Source organism: Podarcis tiliguerta, assembly GCF_965153285.1.
Source record: "Podarcis tiliguerta genome assembly, chromosome: 2".
Lineage (NCBI taxonomy): Eukaryota > Metazoa > Chordata > Lepidosauria > Squamata > Lacertidae > Podarcis > Podarcis tiliguerta.
Window position 1 is genome coordinate 115,513,872 of NC_139535.1, and position 14,020 is coordinate 115,527,891.

The window sequence follows — 14,020 nt, forward strand, 5'->3', positions numbered from 1 at the left end:
ATCTTTATCTCTCAAACAGTGCAAATGTCTGCTTTTTGATCTGTAACTTAAGGTTCAGCCCTTGACAGCAGCCTGAATTCCCACCACCTGTTTTTTATTCCCTACACCTGGAGAAACACCACGTCACTAAACCCAACCAAACCAAAACGTAAGCTACAGGGCTTGTTTTTACCTCAGGGTGTCAGAGAAGGCTTCCACACCAAACTTTGATGGGCCGTAACCGCCTCCAAAGCAGGTCAGGCGTCCATGCACACTGCACACATTGACCACCCTCCCTCTGGCTCTCCTCACCAGCGGCAGCATGTGTAGCGTCACATCAATCAACCCTAGCAGGTTGACATTGATCACCTTTGCAAAGTCATCTTTGGTCAGCCATTCATTGGGACCTGATGGTAGAGCTGTGCCTGCGTTGTTCACCAAACCCCAAAGCCCTGTGAGAAAGAACAGATGCAAGAAGAGACAGCTATTATTTCCCAAAGGAAATGATATGTAATGAATTGAAATGATATATAATGAATTTTTAAAATGTTTAAAATAACTTTGATAAAGAAACCAGAAACCTTTTTATTAGGAATTGTAGGTACCAAGATCCCAAAGGAACAGAAAAGACTTTTTATGTATGCAACAACAGCCGCATGGATGTTACTTGCGCAGAGATGGAATGAAGACTAAGTCCTTACCAGAGAAGAATGGCAAACTTGAGACACCACTGTCAGCAGATGAAAACATTAGCGGGACTGCAATAACACTTGTAATGCAGAAATTATTATGGATAAAATGGAGTGACATAAAATTTGGATGAGGAAATAATATGCAGTTGAAAAGGTTGATAATACGGCCCATGGAGCGGAAGGGGGAAGTCTGAAGATTCAGAGAAATTTCTAAATGTGGATATGGATTTGGTATTGTTATAATCTTGTAAAAATCAAATAAAAATTATTTCAAAAGAAGAAGAAGAAGAAGAAGAAGAAGAAGAAGAAGAAGAAGAAGAAGAAGAAGAAGAAGAAGAAGAAGAGATAATTATTGTTCCAGGTTCCCACCTAGCATAACATTTGCATGTATGCTAGATTTTGGAAGTGTGGATGTAGTATTATTCTGGTGGTCTATATTTTGGTTGATATGTATTCTAGGATTTGTTAAAGTTGCAAAACAACGAAGCATGGAATGGAGCAAGGGAGAAATTTCTGGAACAACATTGGGATATCAGCTCCGCCCAAGGCATGAAGAATAACAGCAACAACTGGGTGGGTGGGGAGACATAACATCTTACAAGGACTGGAAGAAACACCACAGGCAGAAGAATTGCCACACACAGGAAGAACAGGATGTAGTTTGAGTTCCTCACTTGTAGGTTCATAAAACATTTAATGTGTCAACACGAATAGAAGTTATTAATATTGCAGTTGTTGTACAAGGGATTATTATTATGACTGGAATGTAATGGAAATTAATAAGATTTTGGAAGGCAGAAATAAAGAAAATAATAGAATCATCAAATTTAGCACACAGGGGGCCACTTTATCTAAATTATATAATTCAGCATTGGAACAATTGGTATTAATAATTGTTATAATGAGGCTATTATTGGATTGTAATTGAAAACAAAAAAAAAATGATATTTATTTTTTAAGTTGAATGGGCAGTTCATCCTAATTTCCCCAACTACTATCAACAGGAAGCAATAAAATGGGCAATATTTGTTAAGAGGAAAGCTGTAATTAAAAGCATGGGAGTCCTAAAGCTTCTACTCACATCACTCTTTCAAGAAACCAAAAACGGGTATCTGCAAATTGAGAAAGACAACTGAAACTGAAACTGAAAGAAAACACTGAACTGAAACAGACAATTTTGACCAACAAATCTTTATCTCTGGAGATATAGCGAGAGAGAGAGAGAGAGAGAGAGAGAGAGTTCAGTATGCGTCCCTGCTCTTGCATTTGATCTTAGTATTGCTGGAGAGCCAATATTTCCCCAGGGATTCACACAGTTTTAAAAGGAAGGCCAACCAGTGACCTCTGGGGGCCATTTTGGGAGGCCTTTACATGAAATTTAGCAAAGAGCATGAAGGCTTATCCAAAGAACCTAGATCTGTTGGATAAAACTGATCCAGTTGACCTTGTGTACTTAGACTGCCGACTCCTGAATAAGCTGAGCAGTCATGAAACTGGTTAAGAAGCAGGACACAGAGTAGAGGAATAAATGGAATATCTAGATGGGGAGATGTAGAAACTGGAGTTCTCCATAGATCAGTGTTGGGACCTGTGGCTTTTATCTTATTCATAAATGATCTAGAATTAGGGGTAGCATGAAGTGGGCATGTTTATAACCCATCTTTTCCCCACTCTAAGGGGCTTGAAGTGGCACACATGGTTCTCACCTTCCTCATTTAATCCTCACAACCCGGTGAGGTTGGTTAGGTTGAGAGGCAGTGACTGCCCAAGGTCACCCAATGAGCAGTATGCCAAGTGGGGATTTGAACCCAGGTCTCCCAGGTCCTAGTCTGAAACTCTAACCACTAATAATAATAATAATAATAAATATTATTTATATCCCGCCCTCCCCAGCCGAAGCCGGGCTCAGGGCGGCTAACAACAATCAAATAATCCCACATTCTAAAAACATTTCATTATAAAAATTAATTAAAATCAAATTGATGGCAACCGTGAAGCAAAATTCTGTGCAGATTGCCAGAGGAGTGAGTCAGGCTGTGCCCTGACCAACGGCCTGGTGGAACAGCTCTGTCTTGCAGGCCCTGCGGAAAGATGTCAGGTCCCGCAGGGCCCTAGTCTCTTGTGACAGAGCGTTCCATCAGATTGGAGCCGCAGCCGAGAAAGCCCTGGCTCTAGTTGAGGCCAACCTAACCTCTCTGTGGCCTGGGACCTTCAGGATGTTTTTATTTGCAGACCGTAGGTTCCTCTGTGGGACATACCAGGAGAGGCGGTCCCATAGTGTAATGGTTCTAGGGATTGCTTGTGCGTAAGTTGCCTTTACTCCTGGCTAGGTTGCATGGTTGAATCCTTTCTGTCAGGACAGCCTCAAGTTCTGTGGCTGCCTCAGTCGCTGGCAGAATCCGTCAGTGGGCGTTTCTTAAACTGCTTCCAGCATAGAAGCTGTTTGATGCCCAGTCTCCTCCCCCGTTGCCTGCACGAAAGTTTTCTGCGCAAAGTGAGTGTGGGCAACAGAGTACTCGTGCCCTCTCCGCTGGTCTCCTGTGAAGAGTCCTGGAGCCACCTCTCCAATTCTTCCATCTCCTCCCCTTTCCCACTGGTGTTACGCTGATTACCTTCCCCAGCGGATGGGCTATCCCTCCTTCTACTAGGACCCTCTCCACCATCGTCCGGGAGCCTCCTCTCCGCCTCCCGCTCCGATGGCAGTTCCCTGACATCCACCTCCCCCCCAGGACCCCCTCCACCCCCGGCCTGACCTTCTGACGTACCCTCGTCCCTATCCCCGACCGACGATGCGGGGAATCCCCTGAAGGAGCTGTCGTCATCCTCCGAGGATTCAAAACCCGCTTCCCACCCGCCCCGGTACCTTCCCGTGGGGTGAGTCTCCCAGCTTGCTTCTTCTTCCTCGGACACCTCCCCTTCCTCCTCTTCGGAGGCAGGAAAACCCACGAAGTCCTCTTCGTCGTCTGTAGTGCCAAACTCTTCCTCCCAGAATCTCACTAGTGGTTTTGGTTTCCTTGGATACCGGTTGTGGAATTCTTCCACTAGATACCCATCCGTGACAGCCTCAGCAGGGACCCACGTGTTTTCTAACTCGGGTTCTTCTTCCCAAGCTACCAAGTACTCCACCTGGCGCCCTCGCCACCTAGAATCGAGTATTTCCGTAGCTTGGTTATGGTGTTCCCTCTCCTCTACCTGCGGGTGGGTGGTGACTCTTCCCCCCTGCTTGGGAAACTCCCGCCCCTCCCTGTATGGTGAGAGTAGGGACCTATGGAACACCGGATGTATCTTCATGCTGTCAGGCAGTTTGAGCTTGAATGCCACCGGGTTCACCTGCTGTGTTACCTCAAATGGTCCCAGCCTCCTTGGTTGCAATTTCTTGCACCCTCCCTTTAGGGGTAACCCCTGGGTTGACAACCACACCCGGTCTCCCACCCGTATGGTTTCCCCCTCCCGACGGTGTTTGTCGGCTTGTCTCTTGTAAATTTCCTTGGCCCGCTCCAAGTTCCACCTGAGTTGCTGGTGCAAGGCCTCCATTTCTTCCACAAACTGCTCTGCCGCAGGTACACTCCATCCTTCCTCCCCCCCTCCCCGGGAAGGCCCTGGGGTGACACCCATAATTGGCCATGAACGGGCTCATTCCCGTGGATACATGTTCAGCATTGTTGTATGCAAACTCAGCCAGTGCTAACTTCTCTACCCAATCGTTCTGTCTCTCGCTGACATAGGTATTGCTGGAGTATCCCGTTTGCTCTTTCGGCTTGCCCGTTGGTTTCCGGGTGTCGCGCTATCGAGAACCCCACCTCTACCTGTAACAAGCTCGTGAGCTTCCTCCAGAACCGGGAAGTAAATTGTTTCCCGCGATCTGAGATGACTCTCGAGGGAACTCCATGCAGCCTGAAGATGTGTTCCACGAACAACCTGGCTGTTTCCTCTGCCATCACCGCATGTGAGCAAGCGATGAAATGGCACATCTTGGTCAGTAGATCGACTACTATCATGACTGCTGTTTTCCCCCTCGACTTGGGTAAATCTGTCATAAAATCAATGGACACCACCTCCCAGGGTTGGGTAAGGGTTCCAGTAACCCCGCAGGAGCCGCCCTCTCCCCTTTGGCTCTTTGGCAGCGGTCGCACCCCTGTACATATTCTCGTACGTCTTCCCTTACCCTTGGCCACCAAAATTGCCTAGTGACAAGTAGCATAGTTTTGTGTTGCCCGAAGTGGCCCGCCGTGGGGTTGTCGTGGAGTTGCTTGAGTACCCTTCCCCTCAGGGTCCCCTCTGGTACATACAACGCCCCCTTGTAGTATAACAGCCCTTCCTTTTCCTCAAACCCTCCATGGCTCTCCCTTCCATCTCAGAGTTCTCTGATTTTAGCTTGAGCAAACTCGTCATTTCTAGTGAGCTCCCCCAGTTCCCGTTTCCCAACCAACGCTCCCACACACACATCCATCGGTCCTCGGGGATCACGTGTCGTATCTCCTGCGGTCCCTCTCCTTCCATGTACTCCGGCTTCCAGGAAAGAGCATCTGCTCTTACGTTTTCTTCTCCCAGTGCGTATCGGATCTCGAAGGAAAACTTGGAGAACTCCTGTGCCCATTGCATCTGCCTCTGGTTGAGTACTCGCGCGGTCCTCCAGTATTCTAGGTTCTTGTGATCAGTGCAGACCTGAATCTTGTGTTGCGTCCCTATTAACAGATGTCTCCATCGTCGAAATGCCGCATAGATTGCAAGCAGTTCACGGTCATACACGGTATAGTTCTGCTCCAATTTGCTCAGCTTCCTCGAGAAAAAGGCACACGGTCTCCAGCCCCCTTCGGCTCCCGCGTGCAAAAGAAGAACTGCCCCAATGGCTCGGTCGGATGCATCGGTTTCCAACCTCATGGGCTTCTTCAGATCAACATGCAGGAGCTGCTCCTCCAAGGCAAATGCCTTCTTCAGCCTTTTGAAGGATTGCTGGGCACTTTCTGTCCAAGCGAACTTCTTCTTGCTGCTGAGACAATCTATGATGGGCACTGTCAAGTGGGCGAAGTTCTTTATGAACTTCCTGTAGAAGTTGCTGAACCCTAGGAACCTCTGCACGTCCTTCCGGGTCTTGGGTGCCTTCCACTCCAACACCACTTGCACCTTGCTCGGGTCCATAGCTAGGCCCTTGTCAGACAGCCTGTACCCCAGAAATTTGACTTCTCTGGCATGGAATTGGCATTTTTCCAGCTTGACCCACAACTGGTGCTTATGCAGTCTTTTTAGCACCTCCCTGACATCTCTGACATGTTGCTCCTCATTGTCCGAATAGATTAAGACATCGTCCAAAAAGGCCACGCAGTTCTTGTACAGCAGGGGCCCCAACACGTGGTGCATGAAAGCTTGAAAGCAGGCGGAGCCTGATTGTAATCCAAATGGCATGACCAAGTACTCAAACGCTCCCAGGGGGGTGAACATGGTGGTTTTCCATTCGTCCCCCTCCCGTTTTCTAATCAGATTGTACACTCCCCTGAGATCCAGCTTAGTGAAGATTTTTCCCCGCCTCACCTGTGTTAAAATGTCATCAATCCTTGGCATTGGGAAGGTCACTGGTTCTGAGACCAAATTTAACGCCCTATACTCCACGACCAATCTGGGCTGGTTAGTCTCCTTCTTGTCCACAAAGAACACCGGGCTGCCCCCCACCGCCTTTGATTCCCTTATGAATGCTCTCTTCAGATTCTTGTCAATAAACTGCCGCAACTCCTGCATCTCCCTGTCGGACATGGCATACAGCTTACCCATAGGTAGTTGAGCCCCTGGGAGCAAGTTGATTTGGCAGTCAAAGGGCCGATGAGGGGGTAGTTTGTCTGCCTCTTTCTCCCTGAAGACTTCCCTTAGGTCAGCATATTGTGTTGGCACCTCCCCTTTCGTTCCCACTGCCAGCCCAGCCACCCTGGCCACAGTCATTCTTGGGGTGTGTCCCCCCCCCCAGACAGTGCTCCAAGCAGTAAGTAGATCCAAAGCTGAGTGACTGCTGATGCCATGACACTACTGGGTCATGCAGTGCCAACCAGCTCATTCCCAATATTATTGGAGGTCCTGCCAGTGTGGCCACGTGAAAGGCGATGGTCTCCGTGTGTCTGGAAACCCTCATTCGCATTGGTGGGGTCTGGTGTGTCACTTCCCCTCCCAGAAGTTCCCTGCCATCTATGGTGGTCACTTGCAAGGGAAAATCTAAAGGTAGTAGGTGGAGTTGGTCTCCAGGGCAAAGTCCCTGCTGAAGAAATTACAGGAGCTGCCTGAATCCAGCAGCCCGTCAACCTTAACTGGGTGCCCATTCGGGAGTTCTAGCACCACTTCGACAGCTATAGCTGCTCTGGGGCGTTCAGGCTGGGGCGCTTTTATTGGTTGCTGGCCTGGCTGCTGGCCCTCTGGATTGGCAGCCAGGCACTTTCGTTTCCCTGCGCCTGCTCTTGCTCCCCCTTCTCCTCCCCGCCGGCAGCCCCCACCATCCCTTGCCAGGCCTTCTTTTGAGGGCAGACCCTGGCAAAGTGTCCTGGCCGTTGGCAGAGAAAACATTTCTTAGTCGTCTTCCAATCCTTTCCCTCCCTTTTGCGACCTTCACTGGACTTTGAAACCCCGCTGGCGTGAGCACCATCCACCTCCATTGGTTCAGGAGCCTGGGAAAGCTGCCTTGGTATTTCAGGAATGCTGTAGTCAAGGCAACGTTCCCCCTTTCCCTCGCGATTCTCCTGAGCACGCGCTTCCTGTCGTACTCCAATCGCAAGCACAGCCTTGGTCAGCTGATCCATGGACTGCGGGCGGGGGGCCCTGGACAGTTCGTCCTTCACAGCAGGAGATAACCCCTCCTTGAATAGCATTTGCACCGGTTCCGAGTCCAAACTCCACCCGAGCCGGTGGATCAACATGGCAAAACGTGACCAGTATTCTCTAACTGATTGGTTCCCCTGCTTGCACCCCATCAACTCCCGACGAGTCACACTTTGTGCCACTTCACTGGAATACATCGCATCCATGGCCTGGAAGAACTTCTTAAGGTCCTTCAGAGCCGTATTCTGTGTTGCCATGAGGGGCCTAATCCATTCACGTGCCCCCCCCCCCCCGGAGATGCCCCACCACATAGGCTACTCTCTCTCCATCGTCCTCAAAGTCATTATGTTGCAGTTCCAAGGCATATTCTATTTCCGTTCGGAACACATTATAGTCTTGTGGGTCCCCCCCCAAACTTCTGTACCAACCCCGGTACTTTCCTTGCGATGGGGGTGGGTCTGACCTGTGCATCCTGAGCCCGCCTTTCATCCAGCCACGCCGTTAGGAGAGCCACATGCTGCTCCAAGTCTCAGTTTCTCCATACCAGACTTTGCCCTCCAGCTGCTGGCTCCTCCTGACCTCTGGCTCCCCTGGTAAGGCTCATGTGGTCGCTCCTCCGAAGCTGCGCACAAGCAACGTAAGGGACTGACGGATTGCTGTAATGGTTCTAGGGATTGCTTGTGCGTAAGTTGCCTTTACTCCTGGCTAGGTTGCATGGTTGAACCCTTTCTGTCAAGTTCTGTGGCTGCCTCAGTCGCTGGCAGAATCCGTCAGTGGGCGTTTCTTAAACCGCTTCCAGCATAGAAGCTGTTTGACGCCCAGTCTCCTCCCCCGTTACCTGCGCGAAAGTTTTCTGCGCAAGGTGGGTGTGGGCAACCCAGTACTCGTGCCCTCTCTGCTCGTCTCCTGCGAAGAGTCCTGGAGCCAGCTCTCCGATTCCTCTATCTCCTCCCCTTTCCCACTGGTGTTACGCTGATTACCTTCCCCAGTGGATGGGCTATCCCTCCTTCTACTAGGACCCTCTCCACCATCGTCCGGGAGCCTCCTCTCCGCCTCCTGCTCCGATGGCAGTTCCCTGACACATAGGTACGAGGGTCCTAGGCCGTATAGGGCTTTAAAGGTTAAAACCAGCCCCTTAAACCTGATCCTGTACTCCACCGGGAGCCAGTGCAGCTGGTATAGTATAGAGTTGGGTGTCATCGGCATACTGATGGCAACCCAGCCCAAAACTCCGGACAAGCTGGGCGAGGGGGTACATAAAGATGTTGAAAAGCATCGGGGAGAGTATCACACCCTGAGGCACTCCACACACCAAGGAGTGGCACGATGACAATTCCCCCCGAAGCGCCACCCTCTGTCCCCGACCAGAGAGAAACGAGCGCAGCCATTGAAGGACTGTGCCCTGGATCCCCACGTTGGCAAGGCGGTGGTCCAGGAGTTCGTGATCGACCATCTCAAAGGTTCCTGACAGGTCTAGAAGAATCAGCAGCCCCAACCCGCTTCAATCCAGCTGCCTGCGGAGATCGTCTGTTAGGGCGGAAGCCAGACTGGAATGGATCCAGAGCCGATGTTTCATCCAGAAACCTGCCAAGCTGTTCAGCAACCGCTCTCTCAATCATCTTACCCAGGAATGGAAGATTCAAAACCGGGCGGTAATTGGATAGATCTAAGGGATCTAATGATGTTTTCTTTAAGAGTGGGCACACCACTGCCTCCTTCAATTCCCCTGGGAATATCCCGATAAATTGATGATATCCCCCAGGGGGGCCCGCACCTCGTCTGGACACGCTCTAATCAGCCAAGACGGGCACCGGTCAAGAGGACAGGTGGTGGGCTTTCCAGCTCGGAGGAGTCTGTCCACATTGGCTGGGGATATCCGGTCAAAGTGGTCCAATACTGGACCCGAGGACAGTCGAGGGGCCTCCAGTTCCTTTAGTGTATCCAAATTGGCAGGGAGGTCATGGCAGAGCAACAGGACATTCTCCGCAAAAAAGCTCGCAAATGCCTCACAGCTGTGTGTCAAATTGTTATTTAAATTTGGCTGTCCTTCAAGGGACGTTAAAGACCTGATTATACTAAATAATTGTGCTGGGTGAGAGCTAGCGGATGCAATGGAGACCGAGAAGTAAGACTTCTTAGAGGCCTTCACTGCCATCTCATGGGTTTTTATAAAAACCCTATAAGATGTTTTTGAGGCTCCGTCATGGGCATCCCGCCATACTCGCTCTAGCCGTCTGAGGTCCCGCTTCATTTTCCGAAGCTCCTCAGTAAACCAGGGAGCCCGGTTTCTGCGGGGTCGCAGAGGGCGCTTAGGTGCGATCTCATTGATGGCTGCCAGGAGCTGGATATTCCAGCCCTCAACTAGCTCAGTCAATGAGTCGCCAGGGGGAGCAAGGTCCCGCAAGGTTTGGCAGAATCTCTCAGGGTCCATCGGCCTCTGCGGGCGAGCCCAAATCGGCTCGCCACCTAAGCAGGGTGGGGGTGGAAAGTCAACCCTGGCTTTAAGAGCGTAGTGATCAGACCATGGCACCTTCATCGAAGGAGACATGATCACATCTATACCAACGCCAAAGATCAAATCCAGCGTGTGGCCTGCTTGATGTGTGGGGCCCGAAACAAACTGGGAGAGCCCTACTGTTGCCATGGAAGACGCCAGGTCCAGAGCCTGTGAGGAGGGAGTGGCATCAGCATGGATGTTGAAGTCCCCCAATACCAATAGGTTAGGGAACTCCAAGGCCCACACTGCTTCTCATTCTCTAACACTGGAACTCATGGACATCCAATGAAGTTGAATGTTGGAAGGTTCAGGAGATAGGGATGCCCACCCACTTGGATGGTTTTAAAAGTGGATTGGACAACCAAGATGTCTATGCTCTGCCTCTACAGCTGGAAGCAGAAATACTTCCAAATACCAATGGCTGGAAAGCACAGGAAGGGAGAGTGCGCTTGATTGCTGCTTTTGAGAAGTCATCTGCTGGTAACTGAATGGTGGCTGAGAAGAGGCATTGGCCTGATCCAGAAGGTTATACCTTCCATATTCTCTGCTCTGGGCTCCCCCAACACATTTAAATGGGAAGCATCTTAAAAGATATTGCAATTTAACTCCTCTGGTTCCTTCTTCTCCCAAGTATTTCCCCCCATCTAAATTGCCTCCTTTCCCAGCAGCTATTAGGAGGAAAAATTCAATGTAGATCAGCAAAATGACTCCAGAGGCTTCTCCTACACTGCAAATGCTGGCTAATCAGTTTGAGGTCCTGCAGCTGCTTGTCAGTTAAAATTAAAATCTTGCAACGCTGATTATGATATCTGTGCTTTTAGAATAAGGTGGTTCATTTTTAATTAATTTTTTTTTAATTAAAATTAAAATCTTGCAGCATTGATTATGGTCTCTTGTATCAGTGGACATTATCAGACAGGAACATTTATCTTAATACAAAATGAAGTTTCACTGTGTGACTTCACAGAACAAGCTGCTGTCAAAGGCATAAAGCAATAATCTTTCAGGTTATTTGGCAATCCTAGCAGCTCTTGACAGAGGTTGAATTAAGGTGACCCCATGGAATTCCTTCCCCATTCATTGCCTTATTGATTTTAGTTGTTTCTAATACTTTTTAAAATGGCCATACATTTTATTTTTGATATACAATGGTACTTCGGGTTACATACGCTTCAGGTTACATACACTTCAGGTTACAGACTCCACTAACCTCGGGTTAAGAACTTTGCTTCAGGATAAGAACAGAGGCCCCATTAGCTAAAGTGGTGCTTCAGGTTAGGAACAGTTTCAGCTTAAGAACGGACTTCCAGAACGAATTAAGTACTTAACACGAGGTACCACTGTATTGGGAGTCACTCAGACCACATTTTGTGGGAAAGTGGAGTAAAGATAAGCAGATGATGATACAGATAATCCCTGGCCTGATCCAGAGCATGGAAACAACACAACAAAAAGCTACCTTTGTTCCCCACTTGTTCTTTCACCCACTCTGTCGCTGCCGCAACGCTCTCTGTACTGGTGACATCCAGAATGGTGGTTTTCAAGCGCTCTGAGGTGACCTTCTTCAGCTGCTCTGCCCCCTTCTGGGTGGTACAGGTTGCCAACACCCGCAGACCCCGGGCATCCAGATGCCTGGCAAGGTGGTTCCCAAAGCCAGAGGAACAGCCGGTGATGAAGACATATTTCTCCGTCAGGTTCTCCACCGTCTGTCTCTCCTTGTACCATCGGCGAAGGAAGTAAAGCCCCAGCAGGGCAGCCAGGTAGAGCCACATGGCTGAAACCTGCAGGGAAAAGGTTTGCAAGAGTGAGGGCACACAGGCACCTAGCAAGCCTTGGAGAAACCAAATCCCAACCCCTGCTCCGCCATGAAGCTCACTGCTCTATTTAGCCTCCCACGCAGTGTTATTGAGGGGAAGGAGAAATGAAGCAATGAGCTGCTTGGAGCAGAAGCAGGCTAAAACAAGTATAAACAATAGCTCTAGCTAGTTGTTTATTAACCGAACAGCTTAATAAAGAGGAGCAGTGTGATCTTATCTGCATCAATAGAAATAAGCAATGCTGAGCTCAAATATTGTGCAAGCTCAGCATCAGAATCCAACAGGTCGTATGCCTTATTTTGCCATTACTGCACCACTTGCTCAAGGTCCAATCCCCAATTTGTTTTGTTTGTTAATTTTATTTTTTGAGTTTTCAGTTTTACAAAAGATATGAAATGTAGTACATCTTCAGAAATAAAAACATAATTTGACTTCCCTCCTCCCCTTCTGTTTCATCTTCTGGTTTCACTTTTATTTCTGCATTTCACCTATAAAGGTTAATGGTCCCCTGACTGTTAGGTCCAGTTGTGACCGACTCTGGGGTTGCGGCGCTCATCTCGCTGGCTGAGGGAGCCAGCGTACAGCTTCCAGGTCATGTGGCCAGCATGACTAAGCCGCTTCTGATGAACCAGAGCAGCACACGGAAACGCCGTTTACTTTCCTGCCAGAGCGGTACCTATTTATCTACTTGCACTTGACAGGCTTTTGAACTGCTAGGTTGGCAGGAGCTGGGACCGAGCAACGGGAGCTCACCCCGTCGCGGGGATTCAGACCGCCGACCTTCTGATCGGCAAGTCCTAGGCTTTGTGGTTTAACCCACAGCGCCGCCCACGTTTCCCCTATAGTTCCTTATAATTGTTACTCTCTAGTTTCCAAATAAGTTATTATTTAACTTCTTGTGTTGTGTTCTTCCTGCTAATGTAGTTAAATGTTTGCAAAGATTTTTTAAATAATCCACGTATTTCCCCCATTCTTTATTGACCTGATTTTTAAACACATATGACATATTTTGTCATATGATGAACTGGGGAATACAGTGAGAAATACAAGATCAAGAGATGTTTTTCCAATTTAAGCAAATCAATTGCGCGCATCAGGAAATATAGCTCCACTTTTTGTTTTCTTTCTTGCACTCTCTCTCTCTCTCTCTCTCTTTCTCCATTTATAAGAAGCCCATAAAAGTGTCTTTTTATATTCAGAACATAAGAAAACTGTGTGTGTGTTTGTGTGTAGATGTGTGTACACACCACACACACACACACACACAGAAGGGCAAACGTACTTGTATTTCTCCTCTTTTTTCTGAATTTAATGAGCAAATATTCCATGCCCAGCCTAACTGGAAGGATCTCTTCCCTCCTAGTACAACCTAGAGGGCACCAGAGGTAGAAGCAGAGAAGAAATCTGAAATCTGAAACTGGTACATGCCCCCCAGCCAATGGGAAAAGGCCTCCAACACTTCTGGACTGAAGCTTAAAAAGTCTAAACATTGGTTGTGTAACACAAAGGACACCAAGTTCAGGAACAACACCCCATCAACTGCCAGCAGTTGAAAGTTCTACAGAGGACGTAAGAAACTCAAAAAAATAATTGTTCAGTCTTTGATTTTCCATTGCTATGTTTAAAGGCATCTTCTGACATCTGTGCAAGGACCAAGGTTTGTGTTTGTCCTCCAGCACACCCTTTCCAGGCAGCGATGATGAACCTATGGCTCAATGGCTGTGTTGCTTAATCTTGCACAGTCATACCTCGGGTGGAATGCGCTTCGTGTTGAGCACGTTCAGGTTGCGCTCCACGGCAACCCAGAAGTAACGGAGCTCATTACTTCCGGGTTTCAAAATGATGTCACGTGCATGCACAGAAACGGCGAGAAGTGGCGCGTGCATGCGCAGACGTGCCACCACTAGTTACGTTTGATTCTAGATGCAAACGGGGCTCCAGAACGGATCCTGTTCGTATCCAGAGGTACCACTGTATTGGCTTACTTTAATGTGTGTGCGCGTGCAGACACAAGTGAATGCGCAAAGCCTGAGGGAGAGGAAAGCAGACAGGGGAAATCCAGGGGGGAAGCTGAAGTGAACAGAGAGTGAAGAGTGGAGAGTAAAGGGTGGCCAGCCCACAGCCAGAGGGTTATGCTTTCCCTGGCAGTAATCTGGACCTACAAACCATGATCCAGGGAAGAACAAAGATGCTTTGTGAGAGCTTAGCGTGAAGAGGAGGTCCCATTGGCGTATGTGAGC

At 48.8% G+C, this 14,020-nt stretch overlaps 2 protein-coding genes across 6 annotated transcripts in view; one reads left to right on the plus strand and one right to left on the minus strand.

Moving 5' to 3' along the window:
* The window catches only part of LOC310671610 (17-beta-hydroxysteroid dehydrogenase type 6-like), a 30,468-nt gene that overhangs the window by 11,091 nt on the left and 5,357 nt on the right, over nt 1-14,020 (plus strand). The window contains exon 1 of one of the 2 annotated variants that reach the window (XM_083427951.1): nt 13,249-13,349. The exons of the other annotated variant lie outside the window; for it this stretch is intronic. The gene's annotated coding sequence lies outside the window, so the exon portion shown is untranslated. Of the gene's footprint in view, nt 1-13,248; nt 13,350-14,020 lie in introns of those variants that run through there. 2 annotated transcript variants of the gene reach the window in all.
* LOC310671572 (retinol dehydrogenase 16-like) overlaps nt 1-14,020 on the minus strand; it is a 160,254-nt gene that overhangs the window by 5,026 nt on the left and 141,208 nt on the right. For 3 of the 4 annotated variants that reach the window (XM_083427851.1, XM_083427848.1, XM_083427849.1), the window contains exons 2-3: nt 11,423-11,744; nt 173-431 (exon numbers count right to left, since the gene is read on the minus strand). In XM_083427851.1, coding sequence (XP_083283977.1) covers nt 173-431; nt 11,423-11,744 — 581 coding nt within the window. The remainder of the gene's footprint in view (nt 1-172; nt 432-11,422; nt 11,745-14,020) is intronic. The other variant, XM_083427850.1, reaches the window with a different exon arrangement.